The 23,471-nt window shown below is 41.1% G+C and overlaps 1 protein-coding gene across 1 annotated transcript in view; it reads left to right on the top strand.

The window, feature by feature from the left end:
* macrod2 (mono-ADP ribosylhydrolase 2) overlaps positions 1-23,471 on the top strand; it is a 399,252-nt gene that overhangs the window by 299,524 nt on the left and 76,257 nt on the right. Inside the window, exons 7-8 of the mRNA XM_005749337.2 lie at positions 2,331-2,361; positions 12,539-12,612. Coding sequence (XP_005749394.2) covers positions 2,331-2,361; positions 12,539-12,612 — 105 coding nt within the window. The remainder of the gene's footprint in view (positions 1-2,330; positions 2,362-12,538; positions 12,613-23,471) is intronic.

Genomic DNA, 23,471 nt, shown 5'->3' with positions numbered 1-23,471 from the left:
TACGTTGAAATGGCTCGAAGATGAATGCGTTGATTAATGCATCTGTATAATCACTCTATGAGGAGACATGTATGGTTCGTTCTCTTTCAGATCTATTAATCGTGTTTTCATTTCTAAAACGAAGCGATCTTGGCACAGCTAATAGAAACAGCCTGTTTCTAAATGCAACTTGACAGGGTCAGTGTGAGAAAAGCAAACTGTTGGGCTTAGTTTTGGCACTGAGAGAACTTGACGTACGGGTGTTATTCTTTGATTAATCTCTGTGCTGTTCTGTTGTTCTATATTCATCCAGCTTTATAAGCTGCTAGAGGAAACGTTTTCCTTTTTTTTCTTCATTTGTCATCTTATTATATTAATGTTGTAGCCACGCCTTTTGATGAATGCAAGAACTAAAGCACGTATTCAGCTTGTTTTGAGGACAAATGGGACCTTTGAAAAAAATTCTTTCTCTTTAGTGTTTATTAATATACTTAAAAAGATGAATGTGAAATAGGGGAGCTTATAGCAAGGCCTATGTATCATAATATATTAGCTCACAGAAGTAAAGAGTAATGAAACTATTTTCAGCTATAAAGCCATGCTTGAATAATATGTCTGCTGCAAAGTGCTGCAAAGCCAGAACTATTACAAGGTGGTTACTTTTTATAATCTTTTTGGAAAAGACGTCCATAAATAAATATGTGTTAGTTTTGGCTCTTTGGGTCATGAAGATAATTCTATTTATCCTTCTTCTCATTCTCCACATGTCTCTTTTGTTTGGTGTATGTGCTTTCCTGCAGTTTGGTGGCTGCTATATTATTGATTTGTACTATTGATCCAAATGTGGCAGCGATTACTGGGATTTTGTGTTTAGCTTTATCATCATGCACTAAAAAACCTCCTGCTGGGATGCCCTTGTTGCTACTTTAACACAACTGAGTCACTGCTGGCAGTTTGTATTTTTACTCACAATAAAGTTTGTTTGTCTGCGAGTCACAGACTGTGTATTGACATCAAAGACACTTAAACCTTCGACACTAAAAGTAAGTGACAGACAAGGTCGATCTCATTTGGATAGTCATGATTAATAAGATGTGAAATCCACTGTTCCATCATGAGCTATACTGGCCATCAAGTATACATATAATACATGCATTATAATGCAGTGATTGGTATAACAGTCAAAGATGGAACTTAAAAAACATAAAAATATGTGTGTAAAGAGAGATGTTTGATAAGCTTTTATTTGGATGCTAACAAAAAGTATACTGTGTATCTATGCAGTTTTGTGAAACATTAAGTATATCCTTAATCTTCTGTAGGAATAAAGTGGGTAAATAGCAGCAATGTGCTTTGGTAGTTTGCTGGTCTGGAGCATTCAGGTGTCTGTTAACACAATCTTCCCAGGACTGGTCGTCCTAGCAGATTCATCCCAAGGTCAGGCTGTGCAGTGCATCTAAGACTCTACAGTCCCCAGATAGCATGTTAAATATTAAAATTCATGACAGAACAATTACAAAAAAACTGAAGAAGTATGGTTTGTTTGGCAGGGTTGTCAGGAGGAGGGTTGTCTTTTCTCTAAAAAGAGCATTGCAGTATGATGAGGAAAATGTGGAGCTGTTGGTTATAATGCACAACATCATTTCTGGCCCAACATATCAGCACAAACACATCATACCAACGGTCAAGCACAATGATGGAGGGGTGATGATTTGGGCTTATTTTGCAGCCACAGGATTTTGGACTCTTGTGGTCTTTGAGTCAGCCATGAACTCTGGACACCAACGTTTTCACACGTGAGGATAATTATCCAACAGTTAAAGCTTGGCCAGTATTCAAAGTATCATCCAAAGCCCAGCAACAACAGAATGGCTGATAAAGAAAAGAATCAGGGTATTGTAATGGGCCAGTCAATGCCCAAACAAATTATTGAATCTTGTTTTGTACTGTAGTTTTTCCCAGGACTTCACAGAGTCCTGTGAAAATGTTCTTTTTCACTTCAGTATTTGTATTTATGCATCTTGCATTGAAGCTGGAATATGGTTTACGACACACTTCTGCATCGTCACTGCAGGGAATTCGTCAAATGTTAGTGGAAATTGCTGCTCCTGGGAATAAACAAGTGAAGCAGTCGCGGTAAATGGCAATCATACAAGTGTACAGTAGATGCCTGACAATAGTTACAGTTTAACGCAGATGGGTGCAGTCGTGCAACATTTTATTTCAGTAGATGACGTTTGAATTCCTCTGCTACAAAATTAAACGTTTGGCTTCAAAGAGGAGTTACTTTTGTCTTAATTTGTGTGATCATGCTGATTGTTTTCTCCATCTCTCTCTCTCTCTTTGCGCAGGCCTTCCCATGTATATCCACAGGCATCTACGGTAAGCTCAGTCTCCCTTCTTTTATTTCTGTTTTTATCCATTTGCTTTGTTCTTTCAGTGCAACTCAATGATAACAAGCTGCTCATATTCCCCAGTTTGTGGCTGAATATTTTAAAATGATGCACATAGGGCGGAGGTTACTTAGATATAAATACTAAATATACCAACAAGTTCACCTTAAACCATGTTGCACAAAGGCAGGACGTAGAAGAATACTGAATACTGAATACTGCTTATGCACCCTCATGAGATCAAGCCAAATAAGCTGCAAGGCATTGCTGGCAGAGAGCTGATGTGCTAATTACACTTAAAGTCACACTGAAAAGAAACCAGACTTGTTGATATGAACAGAATTTTTGAGTTTTGAAGATAAAAAAAAGTTAAATGCAAGAAAACATGTTGATTCTTTGACTCTTTTGATCATTTAAATTGCCTGTTTTTACCCCACACCGTACACTGTACAGTTTATGAATTTGCATACAGCTCCAATACTTGCAGTAGGTGCCAAATGTGTAAGGATTAATTAACATGCTAATTTCTGTTGTTTGCAACTGACTATTAGCAGCAATGTAGTTCCACATAAGCAGCCACAACTGCTCTGTAAAGTTATGCGTAATTGCAGATATCTACAGTATTCTGCCAATTTTAAAAAATGCCAGTGCGAGGCAACAACTGATAAATGATTCTGGGTCTATACTTCTTTAGGCAGGGATCTCATGAGAGTCGATAAGTGCCTCTGATCATTTCACAAGACGAGGTGCTGCCAATTTTACAAACACTGTTTCCTCAAGATATGTGCATGCACTGTTCGCGCTCTCAATAGGCATACAACACAGCATTTATTATGTCCACGTGCCGAGTGTAATGCGAATTCAAAAGTGACATATTGAACTCGAATCCTTTTCCACAGAAAGCAAAACTAACAAAAGTTTCAAAAGCCCTCGAAACCTTCTTCTGAAAACAGCAAAGAAAACCAGATAATTAAAATGTATGACACCGAAGGGTGGATAGTTCCTTTCACATTCCTCGGTAATTCAGATCATTTTAGATGATACTTGTCTTTTGTCCATTTTACGTCGGGGAGTTATATTTCCGGTGCTTTCTGTACTATTCTTCATGTGGTTGACCTCGCTCAGATTTATTATATACACCTATGCAGCTGTTGTTGTTCTAATAAAGCTACATAAAAGCTACCTAATTTACTAAACCTACTGCAGCTTACTTCCACAGCTGTTTCACTGTGTGAATTTAATTTAAAAGGATTTTTTAAACAACATCATTGGTGTAGATAAGCACAGACACATCTGAGCTATTTGAGTGTGCTATTAAGACCTGATGCTGGTTTTTTATTTAAAATGCAGACATTTGAAGCCGTATCTCAAACTGTAAGCGAAGCATCAACAGCCACTGACTGGATTTAATTAAAAGCTAGGGACTGGACTGTAGTGCGCATGTGAGTCGGTGCAACTATCCGGTCGCAGCTCATAAAGAAAATGATGAAATGTTGATAATCAGTGACAGTTGAGCACCTTATTTGTGATTTGCTGTGCATTTCAGCGGCACATGTCTCTACAGTGCTAGAGTATTTGCCATAACTTGCAAACAGAGTGCATTCAGCTGGTAAAACACACCCTGAAAATCATCTGTGCAGACGCTTGAGAGGTGCATTCAGCTGTGATTATACTCAGGCGGTTCTGACTCGTTTCCAGTTGACATGCCAGAGATTTGTGCTGCCGTTTCATGTCCTGAACAAACATGTCACATGTGATGTGAAGACACAGATCAAACCGGATGAGCTAATTTTCACGACTATAGTTGGAAACTGTTTCTGTATGAAAAATGACAGTTTGGTTATTGATTAAACCTGTTAGTTATTGATGTAGTCCTAGTCTGTTAGTGAACGCACAGAAGCCTCTACCTTTCCATATTTCTTTGGTTTTTTTAAACGTCTAATGAAAAACAAAGTAATTAAGTTTTAGTCTGAGTTTTGTGTTTTGATTTCCAACTGTAGACAGTATGCAAAAATAAAATGATTCGTCTGCAGCCCCTGGGGAACATCAAAAAAAAGCCTCTGCCCACATGCTGGGTACCTTACATCTGTTTGTTTTTCTCTCCAACCAAAGCCATTACTCCTCTGCCTTTATCAAACCTGGACTATAACTAACTGCCAGCTGTTGCACACTGAAATGCTACACATGCAAAGTACTGATTATAGAGCCTGATAAACTTTGGCAGTGCTCATTAAACTAGCTGAAACTGCCCGGCATAGATAAAAGATAGTCCGAGTGGCGAGCTATCCTGACACGCGCTATTGCATATGTGTGTTAATAAAGACCAGTCTTTAGTAAAGCGTGCTTATAAATCACAAGACGTTTAATTATGCTCTTGATAGAACACTTCCCATTTGGGATTTTGAATAAATTCCCCCTGTCACTTTTTTGCAGTTCACACACACACACATCTTTTCTGCGATGTTATGTTTCGTTCCACCTGCCGATGCACACATCTCACATGGGCTTCTTCTTTTTTTAGTCCACTCTCCTTCCTCTTCCTGCAAAATATATGTTATCCGCTTAAACACGAGTGTCTGACTTCTCGTGACGTAACAAATTACATAACAAGCTGAATTCAAGAAGTATAGTGAAGTGCATCAGCTAATGGTTATATACAGTGTTTTGTGTTAAAAGCAAAAATATGGAGTAGAGTAGCTGTAGTGGCACAAAGGTAGTGCAAATACATGCAGGGGAGAGAGTGGGGTGGGGGTCATTGTTTGTACTGCGCGCCGCTGACGAGGGCACCACTTATTGCCATTCACTGTGCTACTGTGTGCTGCACTGCCAGTGGGAGCCTGTCATACCACACCACCAGGAGCCCCCTCGCATCAAAAGGATGGTCTGTGCAGAGCCAAGCATGCAGTGGAGTGGGAGGGGGGATTAAACAGCCTGTTTAATAAATAAACAGCTTAGCGCTTCCATAACTAGATCTCCACAGAACAACAGCTGATTAAGACTAAAGATCTTCACACAGCAGAGGGCAAATAGAGGAGGGACTTTCAAAGGAAGTACAGTATAGATAGCACAGAGCTGTGTTGTTGTTCTCAGAGTCCTCTGCGTGCCCCCTGAGTACTGCCATATTCTGAAAGGGCCTCTGCTCTCTTGTCAGGAGTTCTGACATTTTCTGTGCATTTTAGATAACCTTTAAGGTCAGCTTCCATTTTAGCAATATAAACAAAAGCTCTTTAGCGTGGAAGTCACATCTCCCCGATCCCGATGTTTGCCTGTGATTTTTTTCTAAAAAAAAGAAATCTCTTTCTGTCTCTGTTGAATGTGCATTATTTTGAGTATGCGTTCACGGTCATGCAGGTACTATGCTTATGTACACGTGCTTGACCTATTTCTGCACTTGAACTGGAGCAAGAAAACAAATTCTGTGCCCCAAACATCGTGACACAGAGGAATCAGGAACAAGTTATCCAAGGCCATTGTGGTGAGACAAACAGATTTGTCAGGGAAAGTTAATGCTAATTGACACCCTCTCTCACGCCTCCATATTCCCGAAGACTCAGTCACCACTGACAGATGATGGCAGAACAGGGAGGTTGGGTGTAGTAGAGGTGTGCAGGGGGTACCTCAGACGCTTGGAAAGAAAAATGAGAGATCACACTGCGCTGACAGTCCAATCCCTCAGTCCGGCCCATTAGCCACAACAGAATTTCTGCACCGATAGTGTGTCGGAGGTACCACCCATAAACAAACTAGTGCCCACCGTGGGCCATGAGGTCACCCAGCATGATAGAGGTTATTAAGTGCTGCTTCTGTTTGCACATCAATCACAGCCGTGCGACCTGGGTTTAAATGGATTATTCCTTCCACGGAGGAGACACCTCTCAACGTCTCACAGGATCAGTGCCAAGAGTCCAACTACCTCGACTTAGAGAGGTCATTTTCTCTTTTGCAATCCTTTTGTTTTCTGTCCTTCCTCCTATGCATCCTCTTGTCTCTAGTTCTCCCTGACAAGTCTGTCTTATTAGCCGTACAAGGAAAATCATATGAAAAAACAACTATTTTCAGATGCATTTTAGACTTTTGCACCTTGTGCAAATCAGGTCTTAGGCAGTGCTGAAAAAGCACTTTTCAACAACCCCATAATGAGGCATGCAGTTTATAAGCAAGGACACGTATATTACTTCTGCTGTTTGCTGGATAAGAAGCCATTGCACGCATGTATTTATAACGCTATCAAAAGAATCAGAGGCGCTTGATGTGGCAAAGCTGCTTCTCTTCTTTGGACAAATATCTTCCTGTTTACTGCTAACCCCTCACCTCTGGCTCATCTGTCTCTGTAACTGATCCGAGATTTGTTGACAAAGGACTTTTAGCACTGACTGGTGGCTGTGGGAGATATGTGGATGTAATCCACCAAAGCTCCACTGGTATGTCCACACTGCCATCCCGCTGTACCGTCCAGATCAAAGGTGTCAAGCAGCTAAGATTTTTTTTCTCTAACCAGCATCATGGTCTGGCTCTCTTTATCCCTGTCTAGGATTAGGAGGGCTGGAGACATTCATGCACCTTATCTTTAAACAGTGATTGCTTGCTGCTAGCTTGCCAGAAATGGCCCAGGCAGGTTCCCCCTTCTCTCAAAATACATGAAGCCTAATCTAGCTGGGTTTTTGGTATTTCAAGGCACATACAGTAGGAGCAATATGTTGTATCAGTGGGCAGCAGAGTGTGTGCTCAAAGAAAGCAAGATCTCCGTGGCCCAATGTGCATTTGTTCTCAGCACTTTTCACAGATGATAAGCCAAATGTAAAAACACCTCCCACCCACAGGACAATAGATTTAAGGGTTTGTGAAACTTGTTCGAGCATTAAACTTTTTCATTCCACAAACTTCTCAGAATGTTTTTACAAAGTAAAACGCCGGGTGTTAATTTTAGCATGTAGGACAAAGCATGCTATCACCTACATGGATTATTTCCAAGGAAGGTCATCAGCTGTTGTGCTCTGCCCTCTTTCTTCTCACCTCTTTCCCCCCCTCCCCTGCCTCTCTTCCTCACATTACACCCTCCCATCCCTCTTTGTCTCTGTCTCCTTCTGTGGGCTGCAAAGTCGGTCATGGTCACAGCCCTGCTGTCGTGTCCCAGTGTTAGTGTAGGAGCAGCTCCGGGCCATTTGACACCCACGCAATGGCGTCTAGAGTCCTGGGGCGCTACTCTGTCCTCCACCCCGGGTCAACTCACCTCTCCACTGGGCCCTGATGGGGTGACTACCCTGTTCTCCCGCTCACTTTTCAGATGAACGCACAGCATTGATGCCTCCAACTAGAGCAGAGCTCAGCTGTGCTACGCTTAATGATTTTCTACTGTTCAAACCACATCCACCTAATCTACATTGTTTTATACTGAGCTTAAATGATTCCAGCCTGCCTGTCTCTTATTACAGCTATCTTTAATAATAGCACTAAAGCTATCAACATTTTATTGAAAACAACAGCAATAAAAAGTCCTTTTTTTAATAAAAAATACTATTAAGATATTTCAAGGAAAGCTGTGAGGCGTTATCTTGCCAAAGACCTTTAAAACAAGTACAGATCACTGTTCTAAGCATAATATAATAAGAAGAAGAATCAGGAAAAAAAAACTGTATTGATCCCTGCAGGGAAATTGCTTTATTACTGTTGTTAAAAATACAGCTATGAAAGGAGCAATTACATGTTACAAAAAGAGAAAAATGGAGCTGAGAAGTAATAACACTAATTAAAAAAAATACACAATACTTAACTAGAAATGTATACCTGGTGATTCAGAATATTACGCATGGTCAAACATTCGCATGTTTGTTTTGTGCTTGTTTTTTTTGCGCTGTGGTAGTTTACTGTCATTCCAACACCTGTGGTGAGTTTGCCAGCCCCAGCTAACTCAGCCTCGGGCTATATACAGCTTTAAGGTAGACAGCTCATCAAAATGAATGACGAGTGTTGAGACATGAACTTGACCAGCTACAGCTGTGGAGAAGGAGAGTGGAACCAACAATACAGTTTCTGCCTCAAGGGGAGAAAACCTGCACTTTCTGTATTTCTGAGGAATTCAAACATCATACAGCCTCAGTTTATCAGACTTCACCATTTCTGTTATCTGTTGGCACCATATCCTTGCAAATAAAAATTAAAAAATCAGAAGACTAGGTGCTAAAAAGAGAGAGAGAGAGAGAGAGAGAGAGAAAGAAACACTAGAAATAATGAAGCCCTAAAATAACAGCAGGCTGTGGTATTCTCTGCACAATATAAGCCCACTCAGGAAAAACAAAAGTGGTGTGATCTGCAGTGTGCGCCTACAAGGCTACCCATGCATTTGCAAATAAAAAATGGGAATGTAACATAGCCTGGACATGTATTCAACTTGTTGACTTTCTACTGCTCACTTTATCAGGTGATGCATCCACTTCTCACCACAGGAAAAAACACCTTAGCTGTACAAGTTTGTTGCAAAAGTTAACTCTGAAAGTTGAGTTAAAGTAAATTTAGGATATGAAAGAGCTGCCATGCTGGCAACAGTCAGAGCAATGGGCCTGCTTGTTCTTAAAGCCAAAATTTCCCCTAAGGCAGAGTACACATTTATATATATTTTTTCCTCCCATGTTACAGTTGAGTGGATATTTTTGACCACGAACTTCTATTTTCCAACTGTTACAGAGTTGACTGCGATTGAGATGGGAGCTTTTGTTTAGCATTCTGAACAGAATATCTGAATTTTTAGCTTTAACATCAAACTCAAGGGACTTTCTTTGGTTTTTAGCTTCATGTAAAATACACAACCTACTATATGCCTGAAAAATCACATAAGGACTTGTGCAAGAAGTGCTTTTTGCATATGACCAGTGTCTCCACCGCAAAGAAAGGGTGGAGATCCTGTCGATTGGCTACATCAAAGCAAGTGTGCATACGCGCAAGATGGATGTAACTTGCTGGATGGGGATAAAAATAAAGCTTTAACTAAAAGGAAATTAAAAGGAAATTAAGCAGTCCTTCTCGAACAGTTCAATGATGCTGCTTTAAGTCAAAGGCATGAAATTACTGGATGAACACTTGGCTTGTAGCTGCTATAGTGTCAACATTGTTGACTGCATATCCCAATGTTACGCAATAGTGTTGTTGTGTCCTTTTATTTACACGGTACATGCAAGTTTCTCTCCCCTCTACTCTCCTCGCCCTGTGCCCGGTGATGGAGTAGAGGAGCCTTCAGCAGAAATAACACTGCGCCACCTGAGCCCTCATCAGCGGCGCTGTGCTGCACATATCCCATTAGTGCACCTCACTAAGACAAATCTCCCAAAGCCGAGCATATTCCCAGCATAGGTGAGAGCCGAGCCAAGTAGAGCAGGGACCCTGGAGGGCCCACCATCACTGCGCCCGACGCCAGCTGCCCGCCACCTGACAGATTGGTTTTTCCCGAACTCTCAACACAGCAAATGGCAAAAAAAATGAGAAGGAGGTGTTGAAAGGAGAAGATGGAGAAGTAAAACACTGAACTCTGTCATTTTGTGCGTACTTGAGCATATAAAAGAGTCAGAGCTGAACATCATTCAGGAAGCGGGGTTGTGTCGACTCCTGCTGTGACTCGCAGGTCTGAGAGAGACTCTTTTGGACGTGTGGACCGAGAGTGTTTCTGTCTCGCCGTTTCAACGTACGTGGCCAGGCTGAAATGGACAAAGAGAGGAGAGGTGGTGAAAGTTAAAAGTTGCAGAAGGAGACAAATGATGAGAGAGCTCTCGAAATGCTGCCATTGACCTTGATGTTGCAGTTGAGCAGGGTCGTTCTGCCAGGCTGCCCTCAGCTGCTCTGACACCTTTTACAGGCTTTCCATCTAAATCTCTGTCCAACATAGACTACCAAGTCTATCATTTCACCTTCCTGTTACTGTTTTCATTATTTCTCCAGCTAACTGCTCTCTCTGCCCCTCTTTTCTTCTCCGCTATGATTAATAGGTATAGCTCTCGAATCAATAAAGCATTTGCAGAAACTCCACATAGAATAGATTAAATGTACTCAGTGCTTCTGGTGACCAGCATGTACTATTATCGAGATTTAGACCTGTTTTTAGCTCCAAATATAATGTGTGCCTGTTTATCTCTCTCTTAAGATGAATAGAGCTAGAGCACAAAGGCAGTTATTTACAATTTTAACAATTTACTTATTTGTTTCATTTGTTTGTGTTCTACTTCTCCGACACCTCTCTTTTTTCTCCTGCGGTTTCCTAAACAGCTGGTGTTTTCTTTGTGGATCTATTTTTTTAAGCTTTCTTGTCATCTACACATCTGTTGGCTTGTGTTACTTGATCTGTTGTTAATCCTTCATAGGTGTGGTAGCACTTTTCCAAAAGGTAACATTTAAACAAAAAAGAAATTATATCACTGGAAAGGTTAAGTGTGCTTGGCAGACAGGGAGAGCCAGGTGACCTGCAGACCAATTTGGCATTCTGGATTAGGTTCTGAGCACGCAGCTCTCGGGGCATCTTTTGAAGGACAGGAGCTGTGAACGGGGCTGTGCACTGTCTGCAGACACTGTCTAACAGAGCCATAGAAGCAGACTGGCTGTCACTGCTGGCCGGTATGCAGCTCACATCTTGCTTCACCCAGAGCTTGAACAGGAGCTCAGCAAGGGCTCGGCAGCGAGTCAACCCCTCTTCTCTCCTCGGTGTAATTCGGCCACTCCTGTCAAGCTGTGGAAGGGGAGGGAAAGAGAGCAGTAAGGAAAAGAGACATCAGCAGCAGTCAGATGGGTGAAGGTGGTAGGGTTAAAGCACTGCACACTATATCTTGACTGTCAAGGCAGTTGATGTGAAGCATTTAGAGAATAGTTATTGAGAAACTGTGACAGCAGGTGGTCTGAGAGAGCGCGATGAAAGAGTAGAGGAAATGTAAGGTTAGCGATTTCTGGCTTTTAATTTTTCTTTACATCTGACTTAAATGATAGAGGTTGTTGCAGTGCTTATAAGGCTGTTTCATAGGTCATAGCGCGCCACAGTCATGGCAATGACCCAGGACAGGAACAGTGTTTGAAAATGTGGCATGTTCAATACAAGAATGGCTTGGCTCTTGTATCAGTTTATGTGGGTTGAAATTGAAGTCCTGACCTCTTTCGTTAGACTATGACACCGTCTCCCATAACCTGTTGTGCCTTACAGAGGTCAGGGGTTGTACAATAGATGAGCGACTAGTTTTTAATCTTGAAGAGGGTCACTGTGACTGAAAAAATTAAGCTGTGTTTATCTGTTAGCTTGTGGTCTTTGAATTAGACATACTGAACTGTAAAGGTTGTACTCACAGAGCAGCAAACTAACTTGTGCATTTGTGCAGAGGATCTAAAATCAATGTGCCTGAGTCAAGTATTGTGAACGACACAGACAAACAAACTCAACTATTATTACTTTGAAATGAAGAGAGCTGAAACACTGCTCTATAGCAGATTGTCAGCTCTTTCGGTAATGGCATATACTGTCTACTCTTTAGCTCTTAGCAAGGCTGGCCCGAAGGGTTTTATAGTCAATAGCTCATTCTAATTGTTTGCACTTGGGAAGTTGTCTACAGTGGAAGCAAATGATCCTGAGATCAGCATCTAGCAAAGCCTTCCCTTATTAAAAATTAATAAAGTTACAATCTTTTTTTTCCATCGATACAATCACAACAGCTCGCACAGTTGTTGTTAATACAACCACATTGCTTGTTAGGCACGCTGCCTTTATGGTTACTCTGGCATGCGGGTAAAATAAAATCGCTTAAAAGTTCATACGTCTAAGTGTAATTGTCCCCATCAAGACAAAATCTTAATCAGTTCTGCTTGAAGTGAGGGCTTGAATAGGGCTTTATACTTCCAGATGATGCTTGCAGATGTGTCTTTACATGTAGCTTGTATTTGCTCTCCTCACCCTCCAAAAATAGCACTTCTTTTCACCCTGCATCTGGCAACAAACTTCTACAGCAGTTGAACGGACAGCTGTGCTCATCTGCCAGTGCCGAGCAGATTGTGCTGCTTTCTATTGATTTAAGGAGAAATGCCATTACCTTCGGAGATATCCGTTTCTGTTTGTTTGCCTGTCTGTTTTTGTCTCCCTCTGGTATCTGCATGTTGTATACAACAGGTATTGACACTTTTTTTTTGTTTTCCTTTTTTATGTCTAGGCTTTCCCAATGAGCCTGCAGCTGACATTGCTTTGAAAACAGTAAAACGCTGGATCGAAGACAATCCTGATAAGGTAGGACACGCCTGCATGATTCATGTTGTCGATCTGAGGTCACTTCCTCATTTGTGAAGTAACCGCCTATTTCTCACGTTCGCCGATTTGCTGTGACCTGAGATGATTGGACCACAGCAGAAACACTGAACTCCAATTGTCATGCGTCTCTGTTTCAGACAGACATCTTATCCACCTGCCTTGCTTGGTCTGCATGCATATCAAATTAAAAGCCAGTCTGTGTCTAATCGGGTCTTAAATGGTCTGTTGACTGTTTAATTGGTCAGTGCTGGGACGAGCTGTCAAACCCAGAAGAACATAAACACATCAGATGGAATAATCTCAAATTGTTATTTGTTTTAGATAAATTATAATCACGCCTTCCAAGAACTGAAGGCTCAGATGCAGATCTGCCGCACTACCACATTTCTCTGGTCAAAAACACAAATTCACACGTTTATCTTAAACGAACGGTAAAATCTTGAAAGCAGACAATCATCTTCAATTTTTATCTGTTGCGTCTCTTGTCATTTGCAATGACCGTAATGCATCCATTTGCATTGTGCAGAGCTGAAATGTATGCCACATTTGTAAGAAAAATCTTTTCCGCCAAGGTTATTTTACTCGCTGAGAAAAACACTGATATGCTCGCTGACAGAGCTCCTACTTCACGCTTTCAACACACTGTGGACTTGATGTCAGATAGGAATCGATTATCAAGTTGTTATCTTGTTTTGTGAAATTTTAAGTTCTTCACCCAGGGTGCTATCGCCTTTATGAAGTACTTTATTAATTGCTAATGTGTTAGTACTAATTAACAGGGTCAAAATCCATGAGACTGTTGTAAAATAATAACTCAGGAGATAGCAGCATGTGGCTTTTATGGCGGTGGTTTACATGCATCGTGACTTTCAAGTGATATTTAACAGATTAATATATATTTAGTCCACGATGATAAAAAAAATTTGTAGTTGTCAGGAGACTGTTTAAGACTTTACAGAACATTTGCCAGCTTGTGAGTCAGTGAGTGATGCTAACCTTTGGGGGTCGTCTCTGTTTACTGTGGTACTGTTTATATCTGTCACTTTGGATTGAGGTGTTTTATAGAGCTCACAGCTTGATGTGCTGCAGCATCCTTCAGCCGGTATTATGGATGTTCTCAACAAGCAGCCAAACGATACGGACTTGCTTGATTATTTTGCCGTTGTTGTGCACTTGCGCTCTGCCTGATGATTCCTGTAGCATGTAGTTGGGGAATCCATCAAGCCTCTGGCAGAAAGAAGGTTTCCACCAGGTTATTGCTGACTGTAAATAACAAGCTAATGTTCAAAGCTGACTTTCGTAGTCGTGATGTTCCACATACAAGTTTGAAATCTTTTACAAGTGATGGAGGGGGCGTGAGAGACATCTGCGGAGGCTTCCCTTAGCAGTATTTGGCAAAACTGTGAGCACAGTCTGTAGATCTTCAACTCTAACTAAACCAAAAGTGATCTTTTAATAAGATCTGGGAGAATATAGCGATATATTTTACCCAGAAGCACAGCATAACATGCACGTGCACAGGAGGGCTTCCTTGCAGATTCAGATTCATTCACGGTTGCCTGGCGTTTTGTTAGTCTTCGTGTACCACAAAGAAGGATGCATGATGTGATTATGTTTTTTTTATTTTGTTTGTTTGAAGAGCTCAGGAAGAATCCAAATACATGTCTAATAGAATTCTCAATGCTCAAAGGAAAAGCATGTGAGCGTTTTGAAGTGCAGTAAATCTTAAGATGAATACCTCTTTCTATGTTTAGAAAAGCAATTTATCACTGTAACATTTACTCAATAGACACACCCAGTGTTGGCATGATTGATAATTGACATGATTCAGTTTTTAGGTGCTGTCAACTCGAAAATTGTGAATGGGCAGTTGTTTACCATGCGTAAAGACATTCTCAATCAAAGTCTTGAAAGTACAGTATTCTACATACAAGTTTTGCTTTCTCAGTTTCGCTTCAAAGGCAATCCACAGGTTGTGTGCAAAGTTGCATGCGATGCCATCGAAGGTTCAGCGTTTCTACTGTGGCTCGCATCACTGATTGCTGAAGGTTTTGCGAGCAAGAATGAAAGGTTTGGATCCCATTATATGATGCGTGGAACAAAAGGGCTAGATCGCGCTGCCGGCTCATCTCCAGCTCTGTACGCTCAGTCTGTGTTGTAGGCGTCTACAGAGACAAGTCATCTCGGGGCCATGTTTTGTAGAAGATACCGTGTGGCTGAATTTTAGCACAGTGGGTTGGCTGAGCGTCTAACGCGGCGAGGGTAAAAGTGTAGACAGCAACCAGTTTATAGGCATTCGAATCTGGCAGGTTTTAGTCACAAGCAGCTATTGATCTGTAATTGTCCACATAGAAGTCTGAGAAGACAGTAACGTCAGGTGGCAGAAGACTTTGTGTGTGTACGGTGTGTGTGTATGTTTGGGTGTGTGCAGGGCTTGATGGGAAGATAGAATGAAAAGAAAACAAAGAACAGGACACTGTGTGATTGATTAACAGAAAGTTTATCTACCGGGCCAGCAAAGTGTAGCCCTAATGCACTCAGCCACACACAAAGGCCCCAATTCGAGATTGAAACTCACTCTTGAAAGCACCTAGACTTCCATTGTGGAGGAATAAACAGCCTCAATGTGGTCAGGGAGAACAGATCCTTTAATCTAGAGATACTTGAGTGCTGAACTGATTCTTTAGATCATAACAGATGAAAGAATAAGGGGCTCAGTCCCTGCTTCCCCGTATATTCCATGTGAATTAATGAAACAGAATTTGTATTTGTAAGCAACAGACCATAAGGCTCTAATGACTTCAAAAAGTACATAAGGGGCCGAGGCAGTGACATCCTAGAGACCCACTCCTCCATATGGCCTTTGAGCAGTTTCCCCCCGACTCACAGCAGACATGCCTCTCCACTCATCTGGCTTTGGTTTATTTCTCATTTTCAGATCTAATTTGGTTTAATTCAGGCTTACATAGGTTTAATCTGCAGATGAAAAATGCGGTCTGACACTTTATTTGGCTGCCACGGATGTGCTCTGGATAGCCAAGCTTTTTAATGAAGCGTTTCGAGGGCCCCGCAGCCCAGCATTACTGACATAGTCTGAACACTTGAGACAGATTGAGAGTCTGTAATAAGCTCTGCTGCACTGTGCTGCTCAGGACAGAGTAGAGATTTCACCTTTCAACATTACTCTGGTTTGGGCTTTAGTATTAAGCACTCCACTGTGCCAATGATGCTCCCAAAACAGGTGTTTACTTCCTATTTCCTGTTCTGTCAATGATCTGTTTACCTTAGTAGCATTTGTCATTTAAGACACCTGATAATAAATTCCATCTCAAGCTAAGGCTGAAGACTCTGTGACAAATGTCAAGTGTCTGTTACGAATAAATGCAATATTTTGTATGCTTTGTATGGTTGTGGTTTTCTGCGTGAATGCGTATCAGCTTAGGAGCCTGACTGGGTTTTGGCAGATGGAGCTGCAACATGACAACTTTGAGGCGTTCATTGTCATTTGGTTGAATAAGATGGATGGTTGCTGTTACGATGGCTATATTGTGTCATATTTAGAAAATCTAAACGTTGCGACCATTTTTATCTGGCATGCTGGGTAAGCAGACAGTATATTAAATATATGGTGCTTGCTTGTTGTCTCCTATACGTGACAGTTATGATGGTAATGAATTCCCCAAAAGAGAGACCAAAACAATCGAGACAGAGTTTTCGTTCCATTAGCCTCATCCAGTCAGCTTTTTTTTTTTTAAATATCAGAGAAGATCCATTTTATTCGACTTTCTAAAAGGCTGAAACAGGGGAACAGATTTAAAATAAATGATCGCTTTATCGGTTGTGAGAAATTTGAGCTTTTTTATAATAAGATAATACCAACTTCTTTATCAAAATCACCGATATCAATAAGCTTTCATTCAGTGTGTGAAAGACAGGCTGAATAATGATGTTAGTGTTGTTTGTGTCTACATGTATGTGTATATATTAGTCTTGTTTACATATCATATAATGAAGGAAAAAATAGGCACATTATGGGCCTCGATATCCATTTGAATAAGAGCCAAAGAAAATACAGCAGAAACAGTCATTTCAGCTTCAAGTTATGAACAAAGCCCTTTATGAGAAAATACTTTGAGACCCAAGAGCAATTGAAGCAAAAGCTGCTACTAAGTGGGGTGGTACTTGAGCTCTATGTTGCTGCATTGCCTCTTCATGGTGTTTTTTTATTGTCTGGTATCCAGTGAAAACTCTTTGCCAAATGATGCATCTGTAGTCGATGGTGATTTGCTCAAATTTGCTCCCTGCATGCCTTGAGGATGCTGATGTGCCACTGATGGGCTGTGCAACTGGCATAGTGTTCAAAGCCAGCGTGGTCTTTTGAAGTCAGCGTCTAGCCCCTTTGAATTGTTTGCTGTGACTGGGAGCATCAGGGAGACTCGGCCTGATCAGAAGAACATGCCTAACCACTCAATTTTGCATCCACATGATATACTGTCTCGTGTGGATGGAGGAGCTCAGCTTGACCTCCGAGAAAAGCATTCCTCCTCTATGCGTGTCTGTCAAACACCTGCAGATTTTCCCGGGAAAATGCTTTAGAGTGAGTATATGAATGCCTTAATAGTTTTCTCTCTGAGAGAATTACTTTACTGGCACCAGTGCTAATGCATACCATGTAGTCTAATACATTAGTGGCAGCTATTTGGACCACGGCAGTAGAATGGATCTTTTATGGCTTTTATGATCTGACAATTTTATTATCTCACTCACTCTGGATAATATGGCGTGTGCCCTTTGATTCCCTTGACCTCAGGTTGGTGAAGTTATATACTCCTAGTTTCAGTGTTTAAATAGATTTAAGATGATACATTCAGTTTGTAAACCGACACTCTTCAAAGTTAATTTTTACATCTTTTGCTTTTAGCTCTGTTATCTGCAGAGCGAACCACAGCTTTGATAAAGTCCTCTCGCTGTCAGGGATTTTTAAAAAAAAGTTTATTATGAAGATCAAATGTTACTGTATTTTCAGTGTTTATCTAAACGGTTGCATGAAGCTCTTACCATCAGAGAGAAATCCTTTTTCTGCACGAATGAGGATTAAGCCTATCATCTTTATCTCTGCCCAAAGACCAAGGTGTTGCTTTACTCCTGGTAATTGCAGAATGATCACCTCAGTATCTGATGCAAGATGACTGAGAGTTTTCTGTACTGAGGGAGATTAATATTGAATTCTCCATTAATGTTCTGTCCCCACTTAGAGTCAAACGAATAATAAAAGAATAAATATAGCTCTACTCTACTCACAGAATTGATTGCATCTCACTCAGAAAGTAATGGATAAGCTGTTTGTGACGACTTAAGTACTTAAATCGCCGTGGCCGTTAATGCAGATTACAGAACTTATTAACAAGTAGCACCTTCTGCAATAATGCACACTTGTCTTTATGGGCTCCACCTATTTCTGAGGCTTAAAACAATGTTAACTCTTTATGCACGACTAGAAAGCCCTCAATGTTTTTGAAGTTGGAAACTGACGTCTTCCATAACCAGGTGCTCTTTTACACATGCACCAAGCCCACCAATAAACACAGCCCACTGCACTCTGACACATGGACAGTAAGATATGATGCCCTCTGAATTCAGCTCTTTCTGGTCCTGTAGATACTGTAGTGCAACTCCATGCTTACTGTGCTGGAACAAGCTATCTTAATGACATGCTAATTGATTTAGTGTAGCGCAGATAGCGGTAGGCTGGCACACCGTGATAAAGCAAGAGTGGGTCGAGCTATTGGTTCAGAGGAGGACAGGAGACTCATCAAAGTCCAAGTAGTTCATTCGCTCTATTTGAAGACAATTTTACACCACGGCGCCCCATGCTGAAGCATGGAGACCTTTACCGTGGAGGTGCTTTGTCTGTGTATGTGTGTTTGCAGTGTTAGGAGTAAGCCGGGTCGTGTACTGCAAATTCAGACGACAACAAAAACAACAACAACAAAATCGTCGGCTGTGTTGTCACAAGAATGCTCATTACAGACGATAATTACGTAGTCTATCTGTGACCTGCAGAAAAGGATGGGAAACACTGTGACTACTCCACTGTCCTCTCACTCACTAGTGCTGATACTGAGCCGTGAAGTCTGGAACACACAAATAACCTTGCTTAGCATTGCTTCTGTAACGAAGTGTGCGCCGATACTGCAAAAGAAACTTGTAAACACTTGGTTATGAAGTGGATGTGGACAGTAAAGCATCCAACTTGTAAAACAGTTGCATGCATTTGCATTGTATATAGCAAGTCTGAATTCTTAAAATCAGATGTTAATGGAATACATATTATTTAAGCAGTTCATTATCTCCTGCAACTCAGTGTAAGTATATACAGTACGTTCACTATATTTGGGGGGCATCTATATATATATGGAGGTGGTGCGGGCCGTCTGCCAGTTGGAAGGTTGTTGGCTTGATGTCTAACTATCCTTGGACAAGACAAAGGACCAGTTGTCCAAAATACATTCATCACAGCATGAGTGTGGCTTGTAATTAAAAGGGCTTTGAGTGTTGGTTTAGTGTAGAAAAGCACAATTTAAATACCAGTTCATCTACCAATTATATTTGGAGGAGGAGCATGCAAATTTTAAAAGTTCTGAGATGTAGCAAGGCATAATAGTCCATAATTAAATATAGCAAACACACCTTGCTTTGATACAGTAAGCAACATCATTACCCAACTACCAGAAGAAGAGAAAGATGGCTGATTTGTACTCGGTAAGCTAATTAATTTCAGCAGCTTAACTGTTTGTAGCTATCAGGTTGGTATGCTTTCTTTTTTTCGCATTAGCATACTTATGTATTATGTTCTATAAACAAAAGCATTGTCTTAAAAACTATCATGAAAGAAATAAAAGACGCTGGACATTGGTTGCTTGCACCATGTGGCAACATGTGAGTTAATGTACTGCAGCATTTAGTCGAGGGTTCAGACGCTGAAAGGCAAGAGCTAAGCACCTAACAATGTTCAACCCTTCTTGTTCAAATATTTGTAGCTGCATGAGTTCACTGCTCTTTCGCCATTCACAGCTAGTCATTATCCACCATCCCATCAACAAACACGCTCTCACTGTGAGTATTGGGGTCCAGTTCTACAGGCAGCTGTGTGTCTGTTTCTGTATGAGCATCACATAAGCAGGCCTTCCCAGTGCTACCGATGTTGTAGGATTGGGGCTCGGTTCAGGGAGGAGGGTGGAGACCACCACAGTGATTACTTTAGCTGTTGCTGTGTGATTGCACAGTCTCTGGCATGTGATTAGGGGGAATGGGCCATATCTCTCACCATCTCAAAGGGGGATCAAATCAGCCTCAAAGCCTGGCTTCAGGCGGTGGTGCATTTGAAAGTCAATGTTTTATTTCTAAGCATAAATTACTTGATCAGGGCACTTTTTAGCCCAAGGTTGTATTCTGAAATAAGGTTTGCCACATTTAGAGAGATGGCAGAAGATCTAATGATTGCATATGTCATGTCACACGCGTCCCCATCGAGTCTATAGGTATAACAGAATTTCAAACTGAATCAACTGGCCTCACAAATAGTTTGCCTGTGTCTCAGTCGCTTGTCTTTTCTGGTGGATTCTGTTAAATAAACCTACATTTAAATCTTTTGCAAAGCAGGAGTATACACAAGGATATTCAAGATAAGACTAACAAGGTCATTTTTTTCAGCAATGGCCAATTGATTCGGTTAAGCGGAAAAGGGTGTCGGTGCTCTTCAAAGTTGTGTTAAAGGTTGACAGCGTGATTTAGTTCGAGTCATGCTGAGTTCGGTGGAGCTAATCCCTACAGTAAGCTTTCTTTGGGCAGCAGAAAGAAGGAAAGATGGAGAAAGCTATGAGTAGATCATGATGCGATGATGTCGTGCCTTTGAATATTGAAATTATCCAGGTGTGTGACTGTTGTTGAACATCTCCATAGTGGGGATGGACAGAGAAATCTGTTTCTGTGGGTCCTCAACCAGCAAAGCAAGAGGAGTGGTGCATGCTGTAACTCGACAGGGCTACAGAAATCAGTCTCAGCAACATGGTACAGAATGGTAAAATAGGTGATAGATAGAGCGGGAAGCTGCGTGAAGGCTCTGGGACCACAATTTGGATGGTGGAAGATTTTATGTGCTCACTGTTCTTGTCAACAAAAATAAAAAATCCTAGATCTCAACATCCCATCTCACAGTTACCTGTTACGAAAAGTTTTACAACATTTTCTGTGAAATTTGTGATTTGTTTTGTGAATTGTGTGACTGCAGAGAAGTAAAAACAAAGGTTGATGAAGCTCCGTCACAGTGTGTTTATACAACATAAATATGCAAATGAGCAAATAATTAAGCAAAGCTGCCTATTTTTTTTATGTTTATAACAGCTTTGCATGTTAACAGTGCGACCCAAGCTTGAACCTTCTTCAGAGCTGTCTCCTCTTTGCCTTGTGCAACGTTCCTGGACCGGACACTATCCGCTGGCCTCCTGTATCCTCAGGCTGTCTAAAGTAATCAAAGGAGGGCAGCATTAATTGCTTGACCCTGGCAAGAAGCCAGGTGGTATTGGATGGGTCATCACCTGCCTAGGGAAAGGTTGCCCCTCATTTTTTTCATCGCCCATTCTTCCCCTCTTTCTTTCACTTCACCACCTGCCACAAGCAAACACCAGGAAGGTCTGGCTAGTTCTCTGTGGGGTACTGCAAAGTCACCCCAGCTAAACGCCCATCCTGTCTACCAAGCAACAGCCAACTATAAAAAGTAATAACCTTCCATCCAAAATAATAGTTAAAATTGGAATTGGGCATGCCCACTTTCCATGAACCTATTTCAGATAATGGCTCCAGTCCTATTACACAATGTCTGCCTCTGTACCCTGGCATAAACATCTTAGAGGGTGCTGTTCCAGGAAGGGTTGGGGTTTGTCTGACTTATGGCTGATGCATTCATCAAGCTCGTGCCAAGCCAATATCACACTGTCAGAAGGGAGCATGTGGCATTCTATCACCATGAGAGGCTGTGACAGAACAAGTCCTTTTCCATTACGCTCTCTCAGGGCAATCTCTGATATTGCCTTTCTGCTGCTCCATAATGCTGTTTATTTCAGTTGTTTGCACTGGTAGAATCCACTCGGCTTCTTTTCCCTTGCTCGGGCCTAATCAGTGTGAACCTCGTCGAATTTCGCTCTTGAAGAGTATAGAGCTCTCAAAATTGTTCTGTTGTGCCAACATTTTAATGTGGATTCTGAACTATATATCAGTTTTAAATAAGTAAAAAAGACTAAATTTGATCTGCAACGCCCATCTGTGCAGTTCAAGGCTGAGTATTCATTAGTGTTTTTAACTGTCTAAACTCCTCTTTCTCATTTACTCGGCTGACAAAGGATCTTTTCCTTCCTCGTCACAGATGTAATAGAGAGCATTTGATGTGCCCAACCTTTTCCCATCACTGTATTCTCTATGTTTCCTATTTTTCATTCAGTGGAGGCTGTTAAGAAGCTGTCGTCCTGTAGAGTGGTCCCCAGTACACTCCTGTGTTCTCCTCGCCTGAAGCACTGAATTACTATTTATGTGCTGAACTTTGACAGTACACCAGAGTCTGTCCCTGCTCAACCAGCATAACTAAAGCGGCGTAGCTATGAGGTTTTTTTTTTACTTGTCTTCTGCTTTCATGACTTCCTCTTCGCTGAATAAAAGGTGGGCTGGAGTGGTTGTGGGGGGATAGTGTGTGAAAGCATCCCATTGGACTCCTTAACAACGGATTTGGCTTGCACATGCTGCACAATCAAGACAGAAATCTCTGCTTTGATTCACCTTCAGCTTTCTCCTAATGCATTGTTTATTACCGATGTCCAACACGAGCATGTTTCTGCAACAAATAAATTAGGTTTGCAGCTACTTTTTTAATCACTCCTAACAGTCTCTCCTGACTGCTGAAATGAAAATGTACCTCTTCGTGAAGTCATCGGATTAGATTTGTTCACAGTTAGGGGATGAAAAGCACACTCACTTGGTAATGTGAACACCACAGACAGAGTTTTTCATAAAAGCTTTGATGGACATCAAATCTAATCTGGAGGATACAGAGCCAAAGTATTCTGGCAAATCTGGTACAATTTTCTGCCTTTGATGCGCAGTAATTCTACTTTCTCATCCGAAGAGGGCAAACCTCAAACTGAGCAGACGAGATTTTCTCAGAGAATGAGGTTATGCTGCAGACATTCATTCTCCAATGGGAACTCTATTGATTATCTTGCATATCTGTCTGGCTATGAGATTTCTCAGCACTTTCATGCCGGAGTTTTCTGTCAGATATCTGTCCTTCCTCGTAGAAAATTCAGTGTTATAAAAGCGTTGTAAGTTAAATGTTGAATCTCTTTTCTTCGGTGCTGAGAGAGAAACTGCTGCTACATTGCACGGTCACTTTTTAGCTAGCTGCTGTAAAAATTGTTTGAAATGTTACAAAAATAAAAAGCCGATGATGGTTTTTTTTACACTGCAGCATTAAAGGCAGTAAAAGAATCACTGAGAAATCCATATAGCGTATATGTGTTACATTACATCAAAGGGGCAAACTTTTAAATGATGTTTGACAATGAATTCCTTTACATACACCCAGCAGATTTTGTAAAAATGCTTCTTTTTTAACTTTTAAAGAGGTTTTTTTGTTGTTGTTTTTTTTTACTTTTAAAGAATGTAAGTAACTTTTCGGTCCGTTGGGAAATGCTACAGGCAGTAACAAGCTTTAGATGAAACGGATTCATGGTGACAAACAATATATATATAATCTACTGAGTAACATGTAATAATGAGGTCTCTGAGTA

Source organism: Pundamilia nyererei, unplaced genomic scaffold, assembly GCF_000239375.1.
Source record: "Pundamilia nyererei isolate P.nyererei 1_Seehausen unplaced genomic scaffold, PunNye1.0 scaffold00241, whole genome shotgun sequence".
NCBI lineage: Eukaryota > Metazoa > Chordata > Actinopteri > Cichliformes > Cichlidae > Pundamilia > Pundamilia nyererei.
This window is presented reverse-complemented; position numbering and strand designations above follow the sequence as displayed.